This window comes from Mesoplodon mirus (genome assembly GCF_964341445.2).
Source record: "Mesoplodon mirus genome assembly, chromosome: 2".
NCBI lineage: Eukaryota > Metazoa > Chordata > Mammalia > Artiodactyla > Ziphiidae > Mesoplodon > Mesoplodon mirus.
The window spans coordinates 127,564,041-127,589,616 of record NC_138977.1 but is presented as its reverse complement, the minus strand read 5'-3'; the positions used below and the strand labels follow the sequence as shown (position 1 = coordinate 127,589,616).

The window sequence follows — 25,576 nt, the reverse complement described above, 5'->3', positions numbered from 1 at the left end:
TTCCTCCTGTGTGCAGTGGAGATAATACCTGGCGCAGAGGGCTGCTGAGGGCTCTGAAACAGAGTGGCATGTTAAGAGCTTAGAACAGTGCCTGGTACTCATGAAATTGTAGTTTGTTTTTTTTTTTACCTTTAGCAATTTTATTTTCTTTTTCTTTGATTTGGGAATTTTTTTTTACATCTTTATTGGAGTATAATTGCTTTACAATGGTGTGTTAGTTTCTGCTTTATAACAAAGTGAATCAGTTATACATATACATATGTCCCCATATCTCTTCCCTCTTGCTTCTCCCTCCCTCCCACCCTCCCTATGGTGGTGCTCTGGTGTTGTCAGGACTTGCAGACCTAGTTCCTGCCGTCTTGAAACTTTGGATCTGTGACAGATGTGCCCTCAGGCCATGGCTGATAGAAAGGGGCCATGTGCGCCTGACTCTTAAGCGGAAGGGTACAGCAAGCAGCGGCAGGCCTGGGTTGACAGGAGGCCTGGGTTGACAGGAGCCTTGGCAGTGAAGATGAGCGCACTCTCCTTGGAGGATCAGGGAGAGTGGCGTTGTCCTCGTGCTGATGGGGGTGCGAGGGGGCTGCTCTCTTCCGCAGTGTCCAGAGGGGAGCTGGGATGAGGGAGGCTGTGTATAGCACGTGCCCCGTGGGCAGGAAGGAGCCACGGGAGAGGAGAGGAGTGCAGAGGATGTCTGCATGGATGGGCAGAGCTATTCCTCCCTGAAGCCACCAGTGAGTGGAGTTTTCTTCCCCTGGGACCCTAACTAAATCATTTAGTTTTGGTTTCATAAACTGTTTCTTTTATTTATGAAGGCTTGGTCAAGACTTAGTCCCATTACTTTTTAAGGAGGAGAAAATTAAATTGTTGCTTCAAGATGGACTTGTTTTCCAAAGCCTTATTCAGAGTCACTGGCAGAGCTGCTCTCCACTCTCTGACTTGTACTAAACTAAAGACGGGCCCCTGGGAGTGAAGGTTGTTTGAGTCTCTTGAGCACTTTTCCTCTTTGCTTCCTGCAGAACTAGTTTTGTGGCAGGTAAATAAAATTCAGGTGGCCTTGCTGCCTGGAATAAAAGGTCTTCCTCTTATCTGTGCATTATGTTTTGTGTGTTTCTCTCCTCCGGACGGTGATGGCTGGCTGCTCATCATCAGACTTGGATCTGGTGCCGGGCTGTGCCTGGGTGACTCCGAGAGCCCAGGTCGCATGCTGTGGCGGCCACTGCACAGGGGGTTGTGTGAGACTTTGGGAAACAACTGCAGAGGGAAATTTCGTTTTACTTTCCTGAGCCGTCAAGTGTTGACAGTGTTCGTCGCTGTCTAGTCTAGCAGCAGATACGGTGCACAGGGCGGTCACCGCTCACTTGCTGGGTCTGCTGTCTGCACGCACGGCTGGGAGCGCGATGGATTTTCTTCCTCTTCTGTGACCTCCCCTGCTCACCTTGTTCTTGAAACACAACCCAGCTCTCAACAGATGTTTCTTGGATGGATTGCCCCTGAAACCTGCCCACAACTAGAATGTAGTTGTTAGTTATAATTAATTCAGCAAATAGAATTTTTTTTTTTTTTTGGCCGCACTGCACGGCATGTGGGATCTTAGTTCCCCCACCAGGAATCGAACTTATGCCCCCTGCAGTGGAAGCGCGGAGTCTTGACCACTGGACCGCCGGGGAGTCCTGCAAATAGATTTTTTAATCCTTAACCATGCTAGGCATTTGACCAGGCAGTGGTATCCAGAAACTGTTAGCATGTGCCCGCCTGAAGCTTAGTTAGGAGCCAGGGGAGAGAGATACGGAAACTGCTGTAGGTGGGGTGTGGCCGCAAGGAGCTCAGGAGGAAGGAGGGCCTGCAGCTTCCTTGGGGAGTTGAGGAAGGCTTCTCAGAGGAGCGGCCTTGGAAGCATGCTGTGTCTCCTTGTGGCACACGCTCCCAGATCCCCAGGGGCGCTTATGGCAGAGCTGGGGAGAGTACCTGTGGCAGTGGCGCGGGACAGCTGGGTGTTGAGAGAGATGAGGGTGACAGCATGAGGCTAGTGTGGCTGGCAGGGACGGATCCAGAGGGCCCTGGGCCGGCTTGGGGAATTTAGGCTTACTCTGTCTTTAGAAAACGTGTGATTTGGAGGCAGGCCATCCGCAGCTGGTCTCCTTGGCTGGCTTCCAGAGTCCACCCTGCAGCCTCTCTTGGAAGCACCCGCTTTGTGCAGCCTCCCCCTGCAGGGCCCCGTCGGAAGGCAGGTGCTCTGGAGTGTGGCTTCTGGTTTTATGGCACTGGTAGCACCAGGTGAAAGGGCTTGAGGACAGTTGGCCTTGGCCCTGGCCGAGTTTGGTCTTAGAGTATGTTGCAAGGGGAAGTACTTTCTCCCTTTTAGGTTTATTTCTCCGAAGGCTGTTCTCTGAGGCTGTTCCTCAAGTTTAAGGAACTTAAGCTGGGCTTGGAACCATCGGAGGCCCCAAAGGTCCCTTAGCTTCTCCCTAGAAGAGGCCCTCGGGCTTCTCTCTGTGGCCCCAAGGCAGAGGAGAGAATACGGAGAACGAGGCCACCGCCAAGCGGCTTTGGACTCTGTCCGACCTTGTTTCTTTCTTCCCTGTGCTTCCATCTTGGCGACTCAGAGGAGAAGGGATCCTTGGGTTCACATCACACACTTGTTCCATGTTGCTGCCTGTTCTAGTGTCAAAATTTCAGTTTAAATTCATGGTTTTTTTTTTTCAGGTACTTCAGCTCTTTATGTGGCTGAAGTGGAGGAAATTCACATTTATTGGGCACCTACTGTGTCAGGTAGAAGTATGCCGGTGCTTCACCAAACCTCATTTCATTTATCCTTAGCCAGCCTGTGAGGTATGTGGTATCGCCCCCTTTTACTCCTGGGGAGGAGGGAAGTTGAGGCTCAGAAAGGTTGAGTATCTCCCCAGCTAGTAAGTGGTAGGGCCAGAATTTCAGCTGGGGCTGTCAGAGGGTCTCAGCTCTGCTTTCTGTGAGTTTTTCCTCTTGTGTTCATGGCTTTTTGCCAGTTTGACCTGTTGGTGTGTTGATGGTATTTGGCTAATTCTCATTACCTTTGACATTGCCAAAGATTAGCTCTTAGCTATGTGCTAAAAATGTTTCTTACTGGATTTTCCTCTTAATTAAAAAACAAAAAAGTAGAACTTTCAAATTGGTATACAGATTTATCTTCCTGTGTCTTCCCGTTGTGAATCCTGTTGTTTCACAGCATAGTTTGGTTCGGGAGTTTTCCCAGCGCAGGGTTCCAGAGACAGTTTGCTGTGGCCTTGCCTGGGAGGAACTCCGGGCTGAGGACTCAGGGTAGGGGCCGCAGCCCAGGAAGTTCAGGGCAGTGTGAACTGCAAAACAGTTAAGACAGGTTCCCATGTGGTGAGGTGATGCCCAGATCCTTTCAGAGGATGAACTGAGTTTTTGCTCTGTAGATTAGGGAAGCACTTTATTTTGTGCAATACCTTTATAATCTCATTTTTGTATTAAGCTCTAATTTTGCTTGTAGTTTTGTTGTGGTGTAGTTCTACCTTCCAAGAAAAATTGATAACCAATTAGTACGACACCATGATTAAATAATCCTTTCTTACTCACTGGGTCACATTGCAAGTTTTTATACATAGTTCAGTCTATTTCTGAATTCCGCAGTTGAATTCATTCCTTCTTATTTCTGTTTTTGCTCCAGTGCTGCACTGTGTAACTGGTTCCTTCAATGTCTGGGAGGGAGGGAGATTACCCCTCCCCCATTTTCTGCTTTTAATGAATTTGCTTTGCCCGTGTTGACAGTGAGAGGCAGGCCAGGCTTCCTGAAGGGGAGCGGGAAGCTCATTGCAAAAGCGAAAATAACACCCAAAAGGGAGTGGTTATCAGTGTTATTGCCAGGCTTCAGACCTTCCACTGTTTGCTATTTTATGATAGCAGCTGCTAACAGTGCCTGCGGTGGGGGGCGCCTGCTGAATGCCTTTCTCATGGCACTTTATTTAATTCTCCCAAGGCAATCTAGTGGAGTTGGGATTAGAACCCAGGAAGGACTGAGCCCAAAGTTCCCTTCTTTATGTGGTTTCTATTCCATGGATCAAATTTAAATGCACCACCAGGTTTCTTTAGTTTTTGATGTTTTAAAAGAACAGGAGAAGGTAATGTAACAAACCCCAGGGTTCTCAGTCCACAGGGGACTGTGCTGTCTAGGCTGATGCGCCTCATACCCCAGTCTTAGGCCAGAGAACCATAGACAGGGCCTGTGAGTCACCGGCAGCTCTGACTCTCCTTGCTCAGGTGTTTACTGCAGGTTCATGGCCTTTATTTTTTCCTTTATAGATCATCTGTCTTCACTGAGCCAGCCTTCTGACCTGGGTTTTTATAACCCCAAACTACGCCATTCATCCACTACTATGGCTTATTTTGGGGTCAGTCCTGTAGGCCCCAGCTCTGCTGCTAAATAGCAATATGATCCTGGACCCATTTCTTTCTTTCTTCTTTTTTTTTTGGTTGCATTGGGTCTTTGTCGCTGCGCGCGGGCTTTCTCTAGTTGCGGCGAGCGGGGGCTAGCTACTCTTGTGGTATGCGGGCTTCTCATTGCAGTAGCTTATCTTGTTGCGGAGCACGGGCTCTAGGGCGCAGGCTCAGTAGTTGTGGCTCGCGGGCTCTAGAGCGCAAGCTCAGTAGCTGTGGCGCACGGGCTTATTTGCTCTGCGGCACGTGGGATCTTCCCGGACCAGGGCTCGAACCCGTGTCCCTTGCATTGGCAGGCGGATTCTTAACCAGTGCACCACCAGGGAAGTCCCATGGACCCATTTCTTGACCTGAGCCTCAGTTTCTTCCATGGTAAAGGGGATGATATGCCCCGCCTTGTAGACCTGAGTAAGGTGACTAAAACATTGTGGGGACCTATGGCTAACTTGAATGTGTTTGGGGTAATCTCACTGCACGTGGCATACACAGTTCATCTTCTTTTCTGTCATGATGAAGGCATCTTGATTTTTGTGCTGTCTCAGAACAAGTTGAACCTTGACTTATGTATGGGTTATGAATTCACGTACTTTTGACAGAGGTATCCTGTTTATCATTTTTAAAAACATGGAAAGCAAAACCCCTTCTCTCTGCCCGGCACAGCCCTCACACTCCCAGTGCTGTCTTGAGGATCACAGATGTGACTGGGGGCAGTGATGGTGATGATAAAGATGGTTATTTTATATATTTTTACCCTAGATGTATCCTTTGTTTGAGTTATCTTCTTGTTGTTTTATATCATGATAATATATGTTAAAACTCTAGCTTCTGGCCCTGAATTAAAACTTGTGTACGTAGGACTTGTTTCAAGGATTCCTCTTTTAAAAGGAGTGTCAGAACATTTGAACGTGCGTCAGAGGAATTGCATCTTTGGCTTTTATATTCACTGTCCTAATTTCCATTTTGGTGTTTTTTCTAGTTTTTCCTTGGACCAAGATGACTGATGGAAACCTTTCCACCACTACAAATGGCGTAGCCTTGATGGGCATTCTGGACGGTCGACCAGGAAACCACGTTCAGAACCTGCAACACTTGAATCTCAAGGCACCCAGATCCCTCTCGTTGCCTGAGTATGGGCCCCAGCTGAAACTTGGTGCTTTAGAAGATCGGCACAGCCTTAAATCGGTGGACTCAGGCATCCCTACCCTAGAGATCGGCAACCCGGAGCCTGTCCCCTGCAGCGTGGTCCATGTGAAGAGGAAGCAGTCCGAGTCGGAGATCATCCCTGAGCGAGCCTGCCAGAGCGCCTGCCCCCTGCCTTCCTGCGCGCCGCCAGCTCCCAGCAGTGCCGAGTGGGAACGGAGTGTGCGGAAGTCCTCCACGTTTCCCAGGACAGGCTATGACTCGGTGAAGCTCTACAGCCCCACCTCCAAAACCCTGAACCGCAGTGACAATGTCTCGGTCTGCAGCGTGTCCAGTCTCGGCACAGAGCTGTCAACCACGCTGTCCGTCAGCAATGAGGACATCTTGGACCTCGTGGTCACGAGCAGCTCCAGTGCCATCGTGACCCTGGAGAATGACGATGACCCACAGTTTACTGATGTCACCTTGAGCTCCATCAAGGAAACCCATGACCTACGCCAGCAGGACTGTGTTGATGAAACTGAGGAGGGGAGGAAATTGAAAATATTGGGACCATTTAGTAACTTCTTTACAAGGTAATGCCGTCTTTATCTCTCTAGAAGAGTCAGGTTATTCAGTTCAGACCAGTTGCGTTGTTGTTCTTGTCTGCAGTGTGTCCTGTGTTTCCTGCCCACAGAGCAGACGCTGTCGTACAGATAATTATGCCGTTTCCAGTAGCCCAGAGTCCTGTGGACTTGTGCGCAGGACTGGTGATTCTGCTGTTTGATTCCTCACTGCTGGCTGTCACTCCTGTGTCCCTGTCACTCGCACAGTCTCTTGTCACTTCCTGGCCTCTGACCTGCTGTGGCTGAGGCTGACCTGTGAGTGGCCACTGTTACCAGATCAGCAGCCTTTGTCAGCTTTATCCTCCAAAGGGCCCTTTATGCTGATAACTTGAGTTTCTTGGGCCAAGTGGAGGGTGCTGGCGAGGGTGATATCGGACTTAGTAACTCCAGCCTCTGCTGGCACAACCCAGGGCTGGTGTTTCTGGGTGCCCCTGGATGCGTGCCCTGTGCTCATGCCTGGCTGTGCTCCTTTGTTCGTGTTCTGGCCCTGGGCCTGCTGCTGAGATGTGTGCTGTCACTGCATTGCAGCCACACACGTTCCCACCTGTGTTAGGACCAGGCCATCCACCCCACTCCCTGTGGTGCCCTGTCCCCAGGCACCGAACCGGGATGCTGGCGTCCCTGTGTCTCACCTTAAGCCCTGTGCAGCCCTTCCTACAGCCTCTTTTTTGTGCCCTCGTGTTTCCGTTCAACAAGTGTTTTGTGTTTGCGTCCTGGGCTCTGCCCTTGACAGGCAATATAGGAGTAATTCGGCACTGACCTTGGGTGGGCTTGCAGGCTGGGGGTGGTGGAAGTGGACCTATCAGTCAGTCACATAGGCAAACGTGAACTCCCAAACTGTGGAGTGCCGCAGGGAAGGGCCGAGGGCCCTGGAGACTGTGTGCAGAAGGGCCGTCTGCTCCCCAGCAGCTCTCTGGAGGGCCTGGGCCCAGGGCCTGGCAGGTAGGAATGCCTCCGTGGTCCACTTGGCTGCCCCTGTCTGTGCCTGTAGCGGAGCCTGTGTTGGACACTTGGCAGTACGGGTGTCCCTTCGAGGTGGTGGACGTGCTGGCTTGAATCAGCCGGGGCTTCTGTGGCTGTGGGCGTGCACGTCCACTTACGGCTGCCTCGGCTCAGTCATCGTCTGACGGTGGGGTCGTCTTGGATGAGCCGAGACCAGTCCTGAGTGAGAAGCTCTCCGATGGGGGCTGTGGTTTTATGGGGCACCTCTTCTCTCTGATGCACCCACAAACAGGTATTGTGCTACTCCTGGGAGAATTCCTGGCCACAGAACTCAGTGACTCCACGGTTGCCTTCAGTGGGAGGAACCCAAGAACCATGCGGGAGACCCACGATCCTCACTGAGGCCATAGCCCTAAAACAGTGCTGCTGCAGATCAGATCTGTGTGGCTGAACTGTTCCCTTTGCTCAGATCAGTGTCTTCAACTTTGCCTGTTGATGAATACCGTCTGGGTGCCTGTTAAATATGGCTCTTCAGGCTCCATCCCAGAATTCCAGGATCAGAATCTCAGGGGAAGGGCTTTGGAGACAGGTTTTTAGAATCATCTGAGGTTCTTGGCAAATTTGGGAAACCTTGCTCGAAAATGGGGGTGGCTGGGAAACAGCATAGAGGAAAGAGCTTAGCTTTGGAATTCAGCAGATCTGCATCCACATTCTAGCTGTGTGACCTTGAACAAGTTACTTCACCTCTCTGAACTTTCTCATCTCTAAAATAGCGTTAGTAAATAGCCTAGGACAGGATGCCTATTATGTTGTTGATGTATTGATACTGTGTTTGTACTCTTACCTGCATTGTCCCCATTGTCATTTGCTTTCTGTCTCAGCTTCATATCTACAAAATGGGTATGATGAGGCCTACTCCCACGGTGGTCAGGGAGACGAAGTGGGCTGACACGTGTGAGCCTTGGTACGGACTCAGACAGAGTGAACGTTGAAGCATCAGTTGCTTGTTGTGATGGTCGTGACTGCGTCTTGCTTTGTCTGCTTGCCTTTGTCTTACTGTCTGTGTTGGAGCCTCATTTCCTTTGAAAGGAAACACCATCAATTACTGCAGATTGTTTCTTGAAAATCTTTCTCGGCTTTGTGCCACAGAAATCAAATGTCTCTTTGTTTTATTTCTTAATTCTTGTCTCCTTCCCCTTGTTTTGATGACTGTGACATTATTATTGTGAGCCATTATTAAGTACCTTTGGGAAGCAGGTGGATTATTAATGACAAGTGAATCAAGATGTGTGATATCGTGGGCCAAGTGTAGTGAATTTTTTGTCCTAGAGTCTTAAGTGTTAGAGAAGAGTTTCAGTCCATAATTCCTTTGAGGGGAAAAAGGGGGTTCTGTGCAAAAATGTCTGGAACCCACTAAACATTTTACAGGTGAGTTTATAGGCAGGACCTGGCACACAGCAGGTACTTTGAGGACGGTGGACCGTGTGAGTTCTTGTTGAGGGCAGGGCTGGGGCTGGAGCTGGTCCTTCGCGGTTCCCAGCCCAGGCTTCTGAGTCATCCTATGTCTCCACTCTGTCCCCCAACCCAGCGACTCCCTTGACCCTCGTGCCTGTCTGTTGTCCTTGTCCTCACCGAGTCCACTTCTAGGTTGTAGAAAGCAGCGTGGGCGGCATTGTGGAAGGCCAATCTAGGAGAATGGGGCTCAGAGGAAGCGGTGGAGGTGGTCAGGGAACTTGGGGCCTGAGGGAGCAGACCTGTTGGTGAACCTGACAGCTTGATGAGGGTGGCCTGGACGAGTCAGGAACAGAGGAGTGCCGGGGGGGCTGGCTGAGCCCGGCCGCTGCCCAGTGGAAGCCCAGGCCCAGCTCCTGTTTGTGCCTTTGCCCCTTCCTTCACATAGACTGTGGTAAGCACCTCTTTTGGAGACTCCACCCTGAGCTTAGAGATAGTCCCTGCCCTTAAGGAGCTCCCTCCGGGGGGGAGATGGACACACACTGCAGGGGTGGGGGGCACGAGTCTTGACATGGGGCTGTATATGTGTGTGTGTGTGTGTGTGTGTGTGTGTGTGTGCACGCGTGCGTGTTGGGGGTACCGAGGTCAGGAGCACCGGTTCAGGAGTTGGGCTGGCTGGGTTCAGTGTTAGCTGTCCTACGTAATAGCTGTGTGACCATGGGCAAGTTACTTCACCTCCCTGAGCCTTAAGTGGGGCATAAAACTACTGTGCAAGGTTAGAGATCAAATAGGTGAAGCATCTAGCGCACTTCCTGGCCCTCCGTAAGTAGTAGCTGTCAGTGATTCTAACATAAATATTATCATTTCTAAAAAATATGTTTTCTAAAGCTTTCTCTAGTTCTTATCCCCATATTGTGCTTTACTTTGATCAATCCAGGATTGAAAAAGATCAGGATTTCTCCACTTTGGCTCTGTTGACATTTGGGGAGGGGTGAATCTTTGTGGTGGGAACTGTCCTGTGCATTGAAGGCTGTTTAGCAGCATCCCTGGCCTCTACCCACTAGATGCCAGTAGCATCTTTCCAATTGAGACAACCAAAAATATCCTCAGACAGCGCCGATGTCCCTGGAGGGCTGGGGTGGGGAGATGGGCAAAATCACCCAGCTGTTGAGAACTGCTGAGCTAGCAGGTTGTAAATGTTGGTATTTAATTGCTTCTTTGAAGGAAATTTACTAATGTTATATACATATGCATATTTTTTGTTAAAAGTCTAGTTGATTTATAATATTATATTAGTTTCAGTGATTCAATATTTTAATAGATTTATTCCATTTAAAGTTATTACAGGGACTTCCCTGGTGATCCAGTGGCTAAGACTCCATACTCCTAATGCAGGGGGCCCGGGTTCGATCCCTAGTCAGGGAACTAGATCCCACATTGCCGCGACCAAAGATCCGTGTGCCACAGCTAAAGGTCCTGCGTGCCTCAACGAAGATCCCGTGTGCTGTGACTAAGACCTGGCGCAGCCAAATAAATAAATAAATAAATAAATACTTAAAAAAAAAAACCAAACTTAATATAAAATATTGGCTAACTTCCACTAATGTAATATATTTTGAGCAGGATCCTCATCTTATATAGAAGAGAGGGACTGTGTTCAGGGCTCCTCTGAACCCAGTGTAGTGTAACAGCCTTTATCTAAAAAGCTGGACAGCAAATATGAGAGGAATTCAGTAACACGCTTGTTTTCCACAGGAGATAGGGTTGGGATTTCTGTGAAGCCCAGGGTTTAAGGCTACTCATCTGCTCTGGGCTGGAAGGTGGTAATTAGCTTTGACCACTTACATCTTCTTTTGTGCAGCCCTTTATTAAGCTCTTAGAAGCGATGACCTGAGTATCCTTTGCTGAGAAGCGATGCTTGAACTGGGTGAGAAGGAGCTCGCCAAGCGAAGACGTGGGGCAGAGGGAACAGCTTGTGGACGGCTGGGAGCTGTGGAGCCCCTGGGTGTGTTTAAAGGACTGTAATGAAGCATTTTTCCGGTCTGCTTCCTGACCTGGCTGAGAGGTCCTTGTGGGCACAGTCTGTGTCTGGTTCGCCCTGGCACTGAGTTGTAATTCAAAGATAGAGACAGAGGAGTTGGTGGTTCAGAGCTGGAGCTGCCCAGACCCAGGTTTGAACCTCAGCTCTGCCATTTTTGACCTGTGTGACCTCAAGAAACTTCCTTAATAACCTCTGTGGTCCCCAGGGTGTACTGGGTGACAGGGGGTTAATTGTACCTCTTGTGAAGAGTTGATGTGGAGGTTAAACGACATCCTACAGGTGAGGCTCTGGGCAGAGCACATACCCAGTATGAGCAGGTTGGATTCCTGGCCCTGCTCTCTGCTTTTGTTGGGTTTCCCATAAGATTTCACTTTTTTAAAAAGGGAGTGTGAAAAAACTTGAAACCACTGGCTTAAGAAAAATAAATCTTTAGATGGGCACTTTGACTCAGTGGGAAAGTGCTCAACTAAAATTTTAGTTCCTGTACTGACCTAGGCATTTGGGATTTGATCATTTGAAAAGCCACATGAGCAGTGCTAAGGAACATATCTGTCCCCTGCTTTCTTTTTAGGGAGGCGAGTTAGCTTACCAACAGGGTGGACGCACTTCAGAGACACGTGACAGCCAGAGCCCTTGGCACAGGGAGTAACAGACAATGTCCAGTGCTTGCCGGGTGCCATTCTCAGCACTTCTGAGGGGTCACCTTGTTTAATCTTCAACTGCCACACGAGGGAGTGCGGTGTGTTAGATTTGATGGGCTGGCTTGTTCATCCTTCTAGGGGCCTTTCCTGCACTGTGGAGCCAGAGAGTTAAAAATGTGTGTTTCCCAGAGATGCTTGCCGCCAGGGCTCTAGGCATGAATTAGGTCCCGTTTGTGAAAGATTTGAGGCCGAAGTCAGGCGGAGACCATGTTTCTTCCCCTTTTGGCTGTTTTCTGCTGTTTAGTGATGTCATGGAGATGTGAGGCTTCCCTGCAGCATCCTCCCTGTGTCCCTTTCCTGAATGTGTAGAGGCAGCTGCGGTGCAGGAGGTGGCTGCGTTCTGCATCCCAGGGTTGAGAGGAATTGTGGTGGCTTCCTGATCCTCCTGCATTCTGGAATTCCATTCCATTCCAGTGGCAGTTCAGGTGTGGCAGCTCCCCTGGTGCCTCAGTTCTGTGTTGTTCGGGGAGCCGTTCCTGGGGGCCCAGTTGAGAGGCACCTACCGCAGCCCTTACAACAGTTTTGAAATCATCTAATTCCTTAAGTTAAATCCCTTTCTGCTTAAAATTCCTAGAGTGGGTTCTGTATGCTGCACTGAAAGCTGATGGATTCAGGTAAGTACCGTAATAATTCTCATTTATAGGTGAGGAAACTGAGGCAAGAGGTGGTTAAGTAGCTTGCAAGGGATACAAAGATGATACGGGGTTTGGGACTCTGAACTTAGGTTTCTTTTCTGGAAAACAGAAATAAGTTCATGCTTCAAAGGATTGAATGGGGCGGAAATAAATGTACATGGATGGGAAGCACCCAGCACATGGCAGGCATATTAATGTCTAATTTATTTATTTGTTTATTTTTTTTGCCTGACTGTAGTTTTCTACTGCTTTGACCATTTTAGAATTAGCATCAGTGAATTGAGGTATAACATTGTCACTGTGAATTTTCTGTAAAATGTGCTTGCCAATATTCTTGGTGACTTTGACCTGGCATTAGTGATATACAGAAAACACCTGCTGTATATCTGAGCCGCTGGGGTGTGTGTATGTGTACACACATGCACCGCTGTGATACCTGGATGGAGCACTGGTTGGTGTTCTCTTGATCTACCTGTTTGCTGGTGTGTGGTCTTGGGTAAGCCATCCACTCAGCCTCTCTGGGGCTTAGTGTCCTTGTCTGCACAATGAGCTGAGGGTGTCCTCCTCTGAGCTGTGAAAATGAAAGGAGGGACCTGATCAAGGTGTTGAGCTCAAGTGCCAGGCAAGAAGGTACAAGATGGGCACACACAGCTGGAGGTGGCTGTGCAGATCCCTGTACTGTGCCGTGTGATGAGGGTTTGAAAAGAGATACGAGCACAGCAGCAAATGCCCTGGGGAGGTCCAGAAAGAAATACAGGGCTGCCACGCCAGCAGGCCTTCGAAAGTGTCTTCCGTGTGCACACGGTTGAGACAGTGTTTCTTTGTCAAAGTCACAGGAGCAGGGAAAAGCTCAGCATTTCTGGGAAAGCACCGTAGCAGGAGGCGCTCAGGATGGAGAGCTGAGGTGGGAGAGGAGATGGAAAGGTGGGCAGGAGCTCGTATTCGGCGGGGCCTTTAGGACCCACATTTAGGCTCAAAGCACTCAAAGCACGTTAAGAGCCACACACAGTAAGATGCAGGTCTGCCCAGGAGCTGATGACTGCCTTGACAAGAGAGGGTTGAACCTGGTTAGAGGAGGGGCTCCCCTTGGGGGAGGGAGTAGCTACCGTGTTCTGAACACACACCAGGCACTTCACTCTCCCTCAGGCGTTTGTTTCACAGCCCTTCGAGTAGGGATTGTGACCTTTCACTTGTCCAACTCCAGAGTCTGTGCTCTTTCTACAGAAGACACCGCCCTGCCCCTTGTCACGTGTGTTTCGTGATCAGAAAGGGGAGGGGGGACTTGGGCAGGGCGGGCAGGAGGAGAGGAGGTGGAGATTCTGCAGGCTGGACAAGCAGAGACTAAGCCGGGTGGGTTGGGGGACAGGGCCGTGGCACTTCCTCAGGGCACGGGAGCTCCTGAGGGGGAGGAGGGCGTTGTGGGCAGGCAGGTGGAGAATGCCTTTTCCTAGGTGTTCCAGAGCATGGCGTGGGGCTGGGGTCAGCTCCGAGGCTTGCTGGCTCGGGGGCGGGGGTGTGGGGGGCTGCGGCAGAGCAGGGTCAGTGACAGGTGCCGCCTTGGCCTTGAGTGCCGGAGGAGCAGGAGGGCTTTAGCAGGCAAGGACCCCAGTAGGGTGGTTCTGTTGTCCCTATCGAAAGATCTGTGAGGTGTCTCCGTTATTCCGAGTGTTGCCCTTTCTGTGTGCCTTGTTTTCACAGGCACACGTTTACCCTGGGGCTTCTGACCCTGTTTTGAAACCCGCACCCCAGGATTTTCAGTGCCTCCGATGTGAATTCTTGTACCAGATGGATTTTCGGTAGCCCAGCCCCCTTGATTACGGAATGCCTACACTTCTTTTCCGACCCCTGTCTGCCCAGCTCAGTTCTCAGCAGCTGTTGTTTAGGCACCTGGGAGGTCATCAGTGACCTTGACTAGAGATGTTTCTCTCACTCCAGGTGAGGGTCAATTTGAGGTTGTCCTTTGAGTTTGGAGAGGATGCAGCAGATAGTGGCCCTCTGCCGACATGTGACGGGAGCCGCAGGAGGCCGGCCGTCTGTGCTGGACACTTGGGGGAGGTTGGGTGCTGCCGCAGGCGCCGTTTGGAGAGCCCTTCTGTCAGCGATACAGCTGTGCTCAGAAAGAACAGCTGGGTTTGTTGAGGGTGTGTTGCCTCCCTGTGCTTTGCTAGGCTTTGTTTTCTTTTGGCAGCAAGTTGCAGCCATAGTAATTTATTTATTGAGTGCCTGCAGTGTACCAAGCCTTGAGCTAGGTCCTTAATTATGTTTCTCATCATACGTTCTTTCCAGAAATATTTACTGAGCATCCACCATATGCCAAGGCACTGTTCTAGGTGCTTGGGATTGATTTGTGGACCAAAGACCTTTGTCCTTGGAGAGCTTACATTCTAGTGGGGGGAGGCAGGTAATAATCACCATTAATAAATAAGTGAAGCATATATGTTGGCAGTGATGAGTGCTGGGAGGAAAATGAGAGAGGAGAGGTGGTAAGAGGGGCAGGGGGACTGGAGAAGGCAGGTCAGTGTTGCCCGCCGAAGCAGTGCCCATCGGGTGAATGAAGAGGAGAGGTTTAAGCAAAGACTTGAAGCAGGTAAGGAAAGAAGTTCACGGAGCAGATGCCTGGGAGAGGAGCGCCTCAGGCCAGGGAAGGGCACAGGCAGGCCTGGTGCGTTTGAGGAGCAGCGAAGAGGCTCGAGCAGTGACGAGGGGGCTGAGGTCAGTGGGACCAGGTCCCGTGTGGGCCTGGAGGCTGCTGTAGGTGGTGACGGAGGAGTCTGAACTTGCGGAGTTGGGTCTGAGAAGGGATGTGAGTTTGGAGTTGTTGGGTTTGGGACAAGGTGAGGTCACCAAGAGGAACGAAAAGTGAGCCTGAGGCATGGAGCCCTGAGAGGCCTGCGGAGAGGAGGAGCCCCACGGGAGGTGAGGAGGAGCCCCACGGGAGGTGGGCCGGGGAGGTGGAGGAATGGAGTGCTGTAGCTCAGGGAAGCCAGGTGCAGACGGGGCGGCGTCGGGGGTGGGGTGTGATCAGCTGGGCTGAGGGTGTTTGAGGGTCAGGGGAGATGAGGACAGACAAGTGACTTTAGCGAAAGGACCTTGGCCAGAGCTGTTCTAGTGGAGCCGTGCAGGGCCAAGCATAACTGGAGCAAAGTTAAGGGAATGGGAGGAGGGAAGCTGGAAGTGGCAAGCACACGCAGTTCTTTTGGTGGGTTAGCTGCATCGGGGGCAAAGAAAGGGGGCGATAGCTGGAGGAAGAAGTGGTGTGAGCTTGCTTCTTTTTTAAGATTGGAGAAATCCTTTTGTTTTTGTTACTGTTTTTGTTTACTGTGAAGTAAAATAGTAGAAGTTGAACATATCAGAGAGAGTAGAGGATTCTGGAGCCTTGTCCTTGAGTTGCCTCCGCCGGAGTGGGATCTAGGGCTCAAAGAGAGAAATTGGCTTTGGTCGGGTGGCATCATCTAGATAGACAGGCGGCGGAGCCTAGTGTGTGGGCACAGATGCTGGAGGCCAGATGTGGCCATAGGAGACCGGAAGTCCTCTCTTTTTCAGTGCATAGAGACTACTTTATTTTTATTTTATTTTTTTTGCGTTATGTGGGCCTCTCACTGTTGTGGCCTCTCCTGTTGCGGAGCACAGGCTCCGGACGCGCAGGCTCAGCGGCCATGGCCCACGGGCCCAGCCGTTCCGCGGCATGTGGGATCTTCCCAGACCGGGGCACGAACCCATGTCCCCTGCATCGGCAGGCGGACTCTTAACCACTGCGCCACCAGGGAAGCCCTACTTTATTGTTTTTAATGCTGCTTCATTGTTTTGTGTGTGTGTGTGAATATAGATTTTAATCAACATATTTGCTTTTTAAAAGGTAGACTTTGGGCTTCCCTGGTGGCGCAGTGGTTGAGAGTCCACCTGCCGATGCAGGAGACACGGGTTCGTGCCCCGGTCCGGGAAGATCCCACATGCCGCGGAATGGCTGGGCCCGTAAGCCATGGCCGCTGAGCCTGCGCGTCCGGAGCCTGTGCTCCGCAACGGGAATGGCCACAACAGTGAGACGCCCACGTACTGCAAAAAAAAAAAAAGGTAGACTTTATTTTTTAGAGCAGTTTTAGGTGCACTGCAACATGAAGCAGAGTTCCCATATACCTCCTCCCCTGGGACCTGTGCAGCCCCCCCACTGTCAGCATCCCCACCAGAGTGGTACCTTTGTTGCAGTCAATGAGCCTGAATTGATACTGGGTTGGCGAAAAAGCTCGTTCTGTTTTTTCCATAACATTATTCGGAAAAACCCGAATAAACTTTTTGGCCAACCTGATAGATACATCGTTATCACCCAAAGTCCATAGTTTACATGAGGGTTCACTCTTGGTATTGTACATTCTGTGGGTTTGGACAAGTGTGTCATGACATGTATCCACCATTATAGGATCAGACAGAGTAGTTTCACAGCCCTAAAAGTCCCTTTGCCCCACCTCATCATCCCTCCCTCTCCACTAACCCCTGGTGACTGCTTTTTTACTGTCTCCATAGTTTTATCTTTTCCATCATCAGGGTCATACAGTACGCAGCCTTTTCAGATTGGCTTCTTTCCCTTAGTGATATGTGTTTAAGGTTCCTCCAGGGCTTTCAGTGCCTTGCTGGCTCATCTCATTTTAGTGCCGAGTGACAGTCACTGTCTGGACGGACCACGGTTTATTTATCCCTTCACCTACTGAAGGACATCTTGGTGGCTTCCAAGTTTTGGCAATTCCGAATAAAGCTGCTGTAAGCATGTGTTTGCAGGTTTTTTGTGTGGACGTAAGTTTTCAGCTCCTTCGGGTGAATACCAAGGAGCCCAATTGCTGGTAAGAGTATGTTTAGTTTTGGAAGAAACTGCCACACTGCCTTCCAACGTGGCTGCACCATTTTGCGTTCCCACCAGCAGTGAGCGAGAGTTACTGTTGCTCCACGTCCTCGCCAGCATTTGCTGTTGTCAGTGGAATTCTCTTTCTGTTGCATCGTTTTCTTGGTGAAGTAGGGAGCAAGATCCTCAGCTGACAGTGAGGGTGGGGATGGAGGAGCAGGGAAGAGGTATGAACCCCATCCGGGTGGCTGGGAGAGTAAAGGGCAGGGCAGCGCGACTGCGGGGGCGTCAGGGGTCTGGCCCGTGGCTGGAGACCAGGCAGCTGTGCCTCTTCTCCCATGGGTTCCCTGCACGGGTACGCACGTGGGGCAAGGGCATAGTTTCGCTGAGTCCAGTGAAGTGAGGGGCAGGCGGGGGAGCCGAGGGTACGTGTAAGACTGTGACCTGGCCTTGAAGCCGAGCCGGGGGTAGGGGATGTCTGGAGGGTGAGGGTCAGTGAAAGGAGGAAGGCTCAGCAGAGACTCCCATGGGTGGGGAAATTAGAGGGGCCAGTTGGAAAGACGCAAGGCTCGAGGTTGGTGGGGTGTCTTCACCTCGTGAGCAAAGGGGCTTACGGTCACACGGCTAGTTGGCAGTGGGGCTTGGAGGGGCTCAGCCTGCCTCCTCCGCAGCCCCAGTCTGTCTGCTCTGCTCTGGGCCGCCACGTTGTTAGAGCTCTGTCTGATGACTCTGGTCAGGGAAGGTTGAAGAAAGGCGGTGAAGTGCCTTCGTCCTGCTCCTCTCGCATGCTGGGTAGGGAGAGGAAGGCGGCAGCGGTTCTGTCCCAGGGACATTGTCATGATCAGCGCTGCTCTGGTGGGCTGGCCATGGGTATAAGAAGACCCCCCATTTGTGAACAGCACCCCATCCTTAGGGAGACGTTGGCGTGGGGTGCGGGGTCCTGTGTTTGGGGCTGGGGGAGAACCGTGGGAAATAGCACTGAATGGGCCGTGTGGCTCCCCTTTCCCTGGGGCTCACTGCAGGCCCCGCTGCTAAGGAGCTGCATGGGACAGTGGTGCCCTGCTCTGGGGCTTTGTGCCCTGGAGTGGCCGCCCAGGCCAGGATAGCAAGAGGGGAAAGAAATGCCACAAAGAAAGGTCTGCGAGGAATGTGACCATTATTGGGCTGGACGCGAGGTGTCCCTTCGTCTTCTTCAGTCCTTGGTCTGCAGGGGACTCCACCCTCACTCCAGCTGGCCTCCCGTGCCTTTGTGTTGATGTTCCTCTGGCCCCCCCAGTCCAGGCCCAGGCCTGCTCACTCAGGGACACCTTCTCCATGGTCCTCTGAGGATCTGCACCCTGAAGCATGCCTGTAGATGCTTAGCCACTGTCAGCAGGGGCCAGTCCAGCCTCCACGTGGGGACCAGCCTCACGGGCCTTCTGTGTGCCCCGAGGAGCCTGTGTTCACACAAGAGGGGGGCTCACGGAAGATACTGGGGGCCGGGAAGCTTGTGTGCATCATCGCAGCTGCCCGGTGCTGGGGCTTCGGCTGCCCTCCGCCTGGTGGGCCCCATCTCCTGGCCGTTCCAGGTCTGTGGGTGCCCCCCTTCGCCCCGCAATAGCACTTCCCAGAATGTCTGTCGGGGCTGGAGCCCACTCGAGGGCAGCATGGGGACTGCACAAGTAAAGGCCTGGACGTGCAGTGACACAGCAGCGGCTACCCTTTCCCAGGGGGGCGTGGACTCAGCTGGAGTGACGTGTGGGAAAGGGCAGTGGGAACCTGATTGAAGCCCTCCCAGACGTCAGGTGGTGGCCTCTTCCTCAGAGCTCTGCCGCCTACCCCCTCCGCACCTGTGGCAAGTCGCTTTGCAGGTGCTGCGTTCCCATGTGTGAAATGCAGAGTTGGGCCAGGCGGTTGATCCAGCGGGAGGAGCCATCTTGAATCAGCGTCTCACCTGCGTGCAGCCCCTGCTTTCCTCCCACAGGCTTGTCGACCCCTCCTGGAGTAGGTTCCCTTTCTTCCCCTCACTGCTGCGCACACTTTAAACGAGAAGGATCTACCGAAGGTTCCCAGGGAAGAGTGGAGGGCTCCCAGCTCCTGCTGTTGCTATGGCAGCTGCCATTGTGCAGTGTCATCCAATGGGTTCCCCCCTCCCCCGGCCTGGGTGCCCCTAGGGACTACATCTCACTCATCCCATGCTGGCATCTAGTTAGAACTCAGTAGATGCTTGTCTGATAGTTGAATTCAGATGTCGTTCATTTCCTCAGTGAATAGCCACCCAGGACCTGGTGCTGGGGATGCAGCAGCTGACAAGCCCCTCCCCCAGTAAAAGTACCGAGTGGCACTTACAGTCTACTGTGGCCACAGGGTTGCAGGAGATGCTCCATGTCAGACTTTAACTGCTGGGGAGAGATCAAAACCACCGTATTGGGAGAGGGATGAGGGATGGTGGAGGGTCGGGCTGCGGGAGGTTCCATTTTAAATAGGGAGGTCAGGGAGGGCATCACTGAGCAGGTGACATCTGAGCAGAGATCCGAGTGAGGTGAACAAGAGTGTTCTGGTTGAAGGACACGGCAGGTACAGAGGTGCTGAGGTTGGTGGGGACTTGCCTTGTTTCTCTGATGTGTGTGTCTTATGGGCTCCACTGACCTATACCCATCTCCCTGAGAAGCAAACCAGTGGGCTCCATGTCCGTGGTTCCCCGGCAGCTTGTGCATGCTTTAGCAGAGGCGCCCTGCTTCGTTGTTTGGGTCCTTACGTTGGGACACAGTTGGTGCTTATGCTGGAGTCCAGACCTGAGCTGTCCAGCGTGTTAGCCACTGGCCACACGTAGCTATTTAAATTTAAATGGAAACTTTGGTTCCTCAGTAACACTGGCCACATTCCAGTGCTCAGTAGCCACACGTGGCCAGGGTCTGTCACATGAGACAGCTCAGGTTTATACATTCCCATCATTGTGGGATGTTCTGTTGTCCAGCGCTGGTCTAGATAGTCCAGATGACAATCTGTGACTTGATTTTTCACCTTTGTTTTCATGTGTAAAAGCAGCACATGGTGGTTGTGAAACAAGCGAATCAGTAATGAAGTGTATGAAGCCAAGTGAAGCCTGTAGAAAGGACCATCCACGGGACCCCTAGAGAGAGGGAGGAAACAGGGTGGCCTGCTTCTTCCTCTGGAACGGAGGGGTGGGGGGCGAGAGCCGCTTGCAGGGTGTTGAGGATCTGCCCTGAGGCCCTGTTGGACACTGCCTGTGCGCTTTAGTGCAGGTTTCAATATCCCCAGATACTTGAGAGTGGACAGGGGGAGGACTTCCCTGCTAGTCCAGTGGTAAAGAATCCGCCTTCCAATGCAGGGGATGTGGGTTCGATCCCTGGTCGGGGAACTAAGGTGCCACATGCCGCGGGGCAGTTAAGCCCGCATGCCGCTAACTACAGAGCCCATGCGCTCTGGAGCCCGTGTGCCACAACTAGAGAGGGGCCTGTGCGCCCCAACAAAAGATCCTGTATGCTGCAACTAAGACCTGATGTGGCCAAAAAAATAAAGAAAATAAGTAAATAAAATAAATAAGTATTAAAAAAAAAAAAAAGTAGATGGGGAGGAGGCTGCCCCCTCAGAGGTGTGTCCTGAAGGTGTCTGTTGTGCCTCCAGTGAACTCAGTGGGGATTCAGAGCGTGCAGTTGTAGAGCCAAAGATGTGAATATCCGTTCTGCCCTTCTGGCTGGGTGGCGGGCAGGTTGCTTCATTTTCCTGAACCTTGGTTCCCTTATCTCTGAAGTGGCGATAAGGATGCAATGCATATAATAAAGCGCTTGGCACGGTGGCCGGTGCTGCGCCCTCTCTAGAGTTTATTAGGGGTCTCGTCCCTGCTTCTTGGTTGAGTGAATGAATGAACTCTAGTAGGTAAGTGCCACCGTGCCCAGGAGATGAGCATCAGGAAAGGGAAAACAGAGACAATGGATGCAGTCAGCCCTGAAGGCTGAACACAATGGATTTCTTTCACATTATTGACGACTTGATTAAAATCAGGCCACTGGTTGGTTTTGTGTGGTCTAGTCAGTTCTCTGTTAGGTGTGGAACTTAAGGGAACAGGAAGATATTCTGGGAGATCCCAGCTGGGTTTGATGATCTGTTTCCTTCACGTTTGTGGGTCAGGAAACTTGTCCGTATCTGAGGAAAGAAACCTTTTAAGTTCAGCCACTTATTGTTGGGTGCTGACATTGAAATGCCAGTTGGCCCCAGCAGGGGAGGACAGGGACTTTTCGCTGCAGAGTGCCGGAATCGGTAAATTCAGGAGCGGCCTGAACAGAACCAAGAGAGAATGTCTTCAGCCTGCACATATGTGTCCTATTCAGTAGCCAGACCATGTATGTTTCTGGTAAACCTCACAGGCTACACTGATTTCTCTGCTGTGTTTCTGCCCTGGCTTCTGGAAGGTGTTCATGTCCTTAGAAATTTCACAGCCATAAGCAAGGTAGTTTTGGGGAGTGGGGGTGAGGAGAATGTATTTGTTCTTTGCAAGAATCATCTGGCTTCCTGAGTTTATGCAACACCCTCAGTGTGCTGGCGGTATCAGGAAATCATACACTGCGTCTTTGTGGAAGTTTGACGTTATGGTCAGCCTGGGATGGGTGATTCACTGAAATGCAGGACACTTTGGGGGGGTATAGGAGTTTGTGGGATTGTGAGAAACCCACAGGCAAACGCATTCCTGCAAAGCAGTCTTTCAGCCATCAGCTACTTTCTACTCATAAATTAACTTCCCTTTGCCCAGGTGGGTGTAAAATCTGTTCTACTTAAAAAATGTTAGTGGAGTGATACAACAATTAAAACTGCCTTATTCTGTTTTCTACCTCCAGTAGTGCCTATTCTAAAATGATTACACATTTGTCTGTAGAACACTGGGTACTTGGTACAGCTAACATTAAACTCATCAGAGCCTTCTGCGTTTTTCGTGGTACACATCCTACTGGATTGCCACATCCAATCAGCTAGTTCCTGTTTATGTGAGGGGAACTGGGTGTGTAACCGAGAGTTGTTTCAATTCCAGTTTTGCTGATTCTTTGTTGTGAATAGTTGTGGTTTGTCTCAGGATTCCTGTAAGGCTCTGTACATGGAAACAATGATGAGTCAGGCAGACTTGCCTAATAGCCGTTTTGGGCCCCACAAGCGTCCAGTTTTCCTGTTAATTCCCCTTTGCTTCCAGCCAGAGGCTTTTTAGAATCCAGGCTCTGTGTACGGTGTTACAGGGAGTAGTAAATGTTTGTAGGGGTTTGGAATTAAGTCCTGATTTCCTTTAGGTTTCAGATTTGGGTGGTTAAACACATTTCCCACCAGGCGGGGGGGCCCAGGGGAAAAGGTCAGGAGGGCATGGGCTCTGCCTGCCGGTCCACATCCTGCAGAGGTGTGTTGACTGAAAAAAGATGCGCAACCTAAACGTTGAGAATTATGTTTCACTTGGTGGCTTTACTGAGGACTATAGCCCAGGAAGGCAGCCTCTCAGATAGCTCTGAGGGACTGTTGCAAAGAGATAAGCAAGGAGCCAGGATATATAGGAGTTTTTTGCTGGGGAAAAAAGGAAAACTTGCAGTCAGGTACAAAAGATTATTGCTAAATCACCAAAAATAACCCCAGATATCTCAAGTTAATGATTTTAGAGCTTTTCTGTGTATGGGAAGATACAAGTGTCTGTGCTGATTGAAATTATTCCTTAGATATGCATCTTAACTATCTAGGGCCAGTATCCTGTTTTTCTCCATCCTGAATCCCCTCAGGGTGCACCAGAGGGTTGGCCGTAGTGGCTTGATGGCTTGATGGCTTGATGGCTTGATGGTGGGCAATGTTCCTTGTTTACTGGAATGGCAGGCAGCATTTTTTTGTCCACAGGTGGAAGGGAGCCCAGTATGAGGAGGAAGAAGAGGGCAGGAGGCCAGTTACATGAGGAAAAATATTTCCTGATGCACCCTCACACTAGCACCTGACTGTTCATTTACTTTAAGTCTTTACCCTGGAATGAACAGGTTTCATTCTTTTTAGAAGTTCCCTTGACAGCAGTTGTTTTTAAAGCAGAAGAAATTGAGTGGTGGTCAGAGTTGGTGAGGAGAACACACAAATATGTATTGATATTTACTTAGATGAGTGCTAGCTGCTGTAACAAACTTGAAATATAATGGCTCAGACACAGTGGAAGTTTATTTCCACACTCTGCCACGTTCTTTCCATCTGTGGCTCTGTCGATTGCAACCTGAGGACTCTGGGCTCCTTTGCATCAAGCCAAAGAGGGGAAAGAGCCTGAAGGCGCTGGGCGTGGGAGGTTTTCTGGGCTAGGCACACTTGATGTGGTACACATCACTCCACTCACAGTTTAATGTCTGGGACTCTGTCCCGTGGCCACACCTACCTGTAAAGGAGGTTGGGAAATGGGACCAGTTCCTGGGATAATGAGAAAATGGGTTTAGTGAAGAGCTAGGAGCCTCGCTGGCCATTTTTCGGGATGATTTTTCTTGATTCCCCTTCTTCATGAGAATTAGATGCCTGGAGTCCATGAGTTGAATGCTGTGTCATTCTCTTGCTTACATGGTAGTTCTTACACCTGCAACATAAACTCCAAGCTACTTGACTGTAAGGGGCATTCTGGATCCAGCCGCTGCCCACCTCTCAGGCCTCCAGCTCCGTCCTGTGCTACAGCCACAGACCCAACAAAGTGTTACTCAGCGTTCTCTGGGCGCTTCCCTGGCGGTCCAGTGGGTAAGACTCTGCGCTCCCAACACAGGGGGCGCGGGTTCGAGCCCTGCTCAGGGAACCAAGATCCCGCATGCCGTGGAGCGCAGCCAAAGAAAAAAAAAGGGAGTTCTCTGAACCAACCGTGTCTTATCCCTGCACCTTTGCCCGTTCTGCTCCCTCTGCCTGGCAAACTCCTGTTGTCCTTTAGGATTCCGCTTAAGTGACACCCCCTCTGGGAAGGCTTCTCTGATCACCCTACCCCCTTCCAGAGCCCTCAGACAGCACCCACACCCTCTGCAGTCCCCCCTTTTGCGACAGCAACCATAGCCTCTTCACAGGCTTCTTGAAGGCAGGGGCTGCGTCTTATTCATTCTCTTTTCCTAGCCAGGGCAGGCACTTAGTAGATGTTCAGTAAATAATCTTAAGGGATGGAGGGGTAGACTGTAAGTCTAAAAAAGTAATAAAGAGATCTGGCATACTTAACTTTTAAAATCTAAATATTTTCCTTTTTGGCTATATTACTGTTCTAGAATTTGGGAGAAGACCCTCCCCCCCAACAGTTTGGTCTCCCTTGTCAGGTCACCCATCAAAGTAGGTTTCAGACTGCATGTGTGGCATCCACACCTGGGGTGTCTGCAAAACTGGCATGTTCTTCTCAGAGGTTTTTGTTTTTTGTTTTTGACGATAAACCTTTTTTTACCTATGTCTTCTTAAAGCTTCTTTTTGTTTAAAAATATGTAGGAAAATTTTGGGCCTTTTATGTTCATCATTCTGTTTTTGTCCTTTCCACTTTTACACCTACTACTAATTTTCCTTTTCACTGTTATCTCCTTACAGACTTTCTATGAATTTTAAACATAAAAATGGGTTTTGTTTCTACAGCTTGGCATCCTGCTTTTTTACTTATAGAAAACATTTTCTCACATGATTAAAAATTAATTGTTCATACAGTTATTACTATTTTTGTGGCATTCCGTCCAGTGAATCATTTACTTATCCAACAATAAGGAAATAGTTTTTGTTCCTGCTTTTTGATGATAAAATTACCTGTGTGCACCTCAGTGTGCATTGTGTGCATTTCAGATGATTCCCTGGGACAGACTCCCAGAGTGCTTCTTGCTTCCTGACCACAGTCCTGACCCCGGTCAGCTCTGATCTGCCCTCTCCTGAGGTGATGACGGCAAACCTCCGGGAGCCCTCTGTCCTTGGTGCAAGTTTACTGGCAGTGAAAGTCCAGCCTCTGTTTTATGAATGAGGAAACTCTCAACGAGAGCTGATGGACTGTTAGAATTGCTCGTAGCTCTGGCCTCAGGTTACTGTAAATTGAAGTTTAGGAGGATTTGTCCTTCCAGGTCCTACGGGCTACAGAATGCAGAGATGCCTTTGGTGTCCTCCTCTGCTTCGCCTGGGCCCTTGCTCTGGCTCATGGGACTGAATGCTCTGAGCCCAGCATTGCTGGTTCACACTGCCCTGCCTTTACCTGAGATTCTCTCTTACCCTCTGCTCTGTGTCCCCTTGGCCGATTTCTGCACAGCTTTCCAGCCCGGCACAGCTGATACCTCTTCTGTGAAGCCTTCCCAGTGTGGCCAGGGCAACGCTGCTCTCTGTTCCTGCAGCCTCGCTTAGTCTAGTTTTGTTCTGTGTCTTGCTCTTACTGTGAGCCTCTCAGGGACAGGGCCTGGGTCTTTGTCATCCCTGATGCCCAACTGATGTCCAGTCAATGTTCTTGACTGGCCCTGGAACATTAGAACATGGCTTGGTTCTGTTCACTTGCACAGTATGGACTCTCGTCCCTGGAGCCGCATGTAAGAGACTGGTTTGTTTAATGCCCACGGGCAGGGCCTGCTTTGTGTACGCTCTGGGCTAAGCGTTTCCCACATGAGAAGAGATAGGGATCTGCTGGGTTCCAGCAAATCCAGGGGACATGGCCTGGATATGCTGCAGTGGACGGAGAGGGCACACCAGGTGAGCTCCAGAGCTACCTGACCAGGTAGCCTGGTCAGTGGAAACAGAGGAGACTGGAAGATACTAGAAAAGTTTACATTGTAAGGCAGGTGTTCACAGTTTGGTTTTACTTTAGTGAGTAGAACTGTTGG

General features: G+C 50.7%; 1 protein-coding gene across 5 annotated transcripts in view; it reads left to right on the top strand.

The window, feature by feature from the left end:
- TBC1D14 (TBC1 domain family member 14) overlaps window positions 1-25,576 on the top strand; it is a 106,041-nt gene that overhangs the window by 5,019 nt on the left and 75,446 nt on the right. For 4 of the 5 annotated variants that reach the window (XM_082638928.1, XM_082638924.1, XM_082638927.1 and 1 more), the window contains exon 2: window positions 5,411-6,149. In XM_082638928.1, coding sequence (XP_082495054.1) covers window positions 5,428-6,149 — 722 coding nt within the window. In that variant the 5' untranslated portion in view covers window positions 5,411-5,427. Of the gene's footprint in view, window positions 1-2,703; window positions 2,830-5,410; window positions 6,150-25,576 lie in introns of all 5 variants that reach the window. The other variant, XM_082638926.1, reaches the window with a different exon arrangement.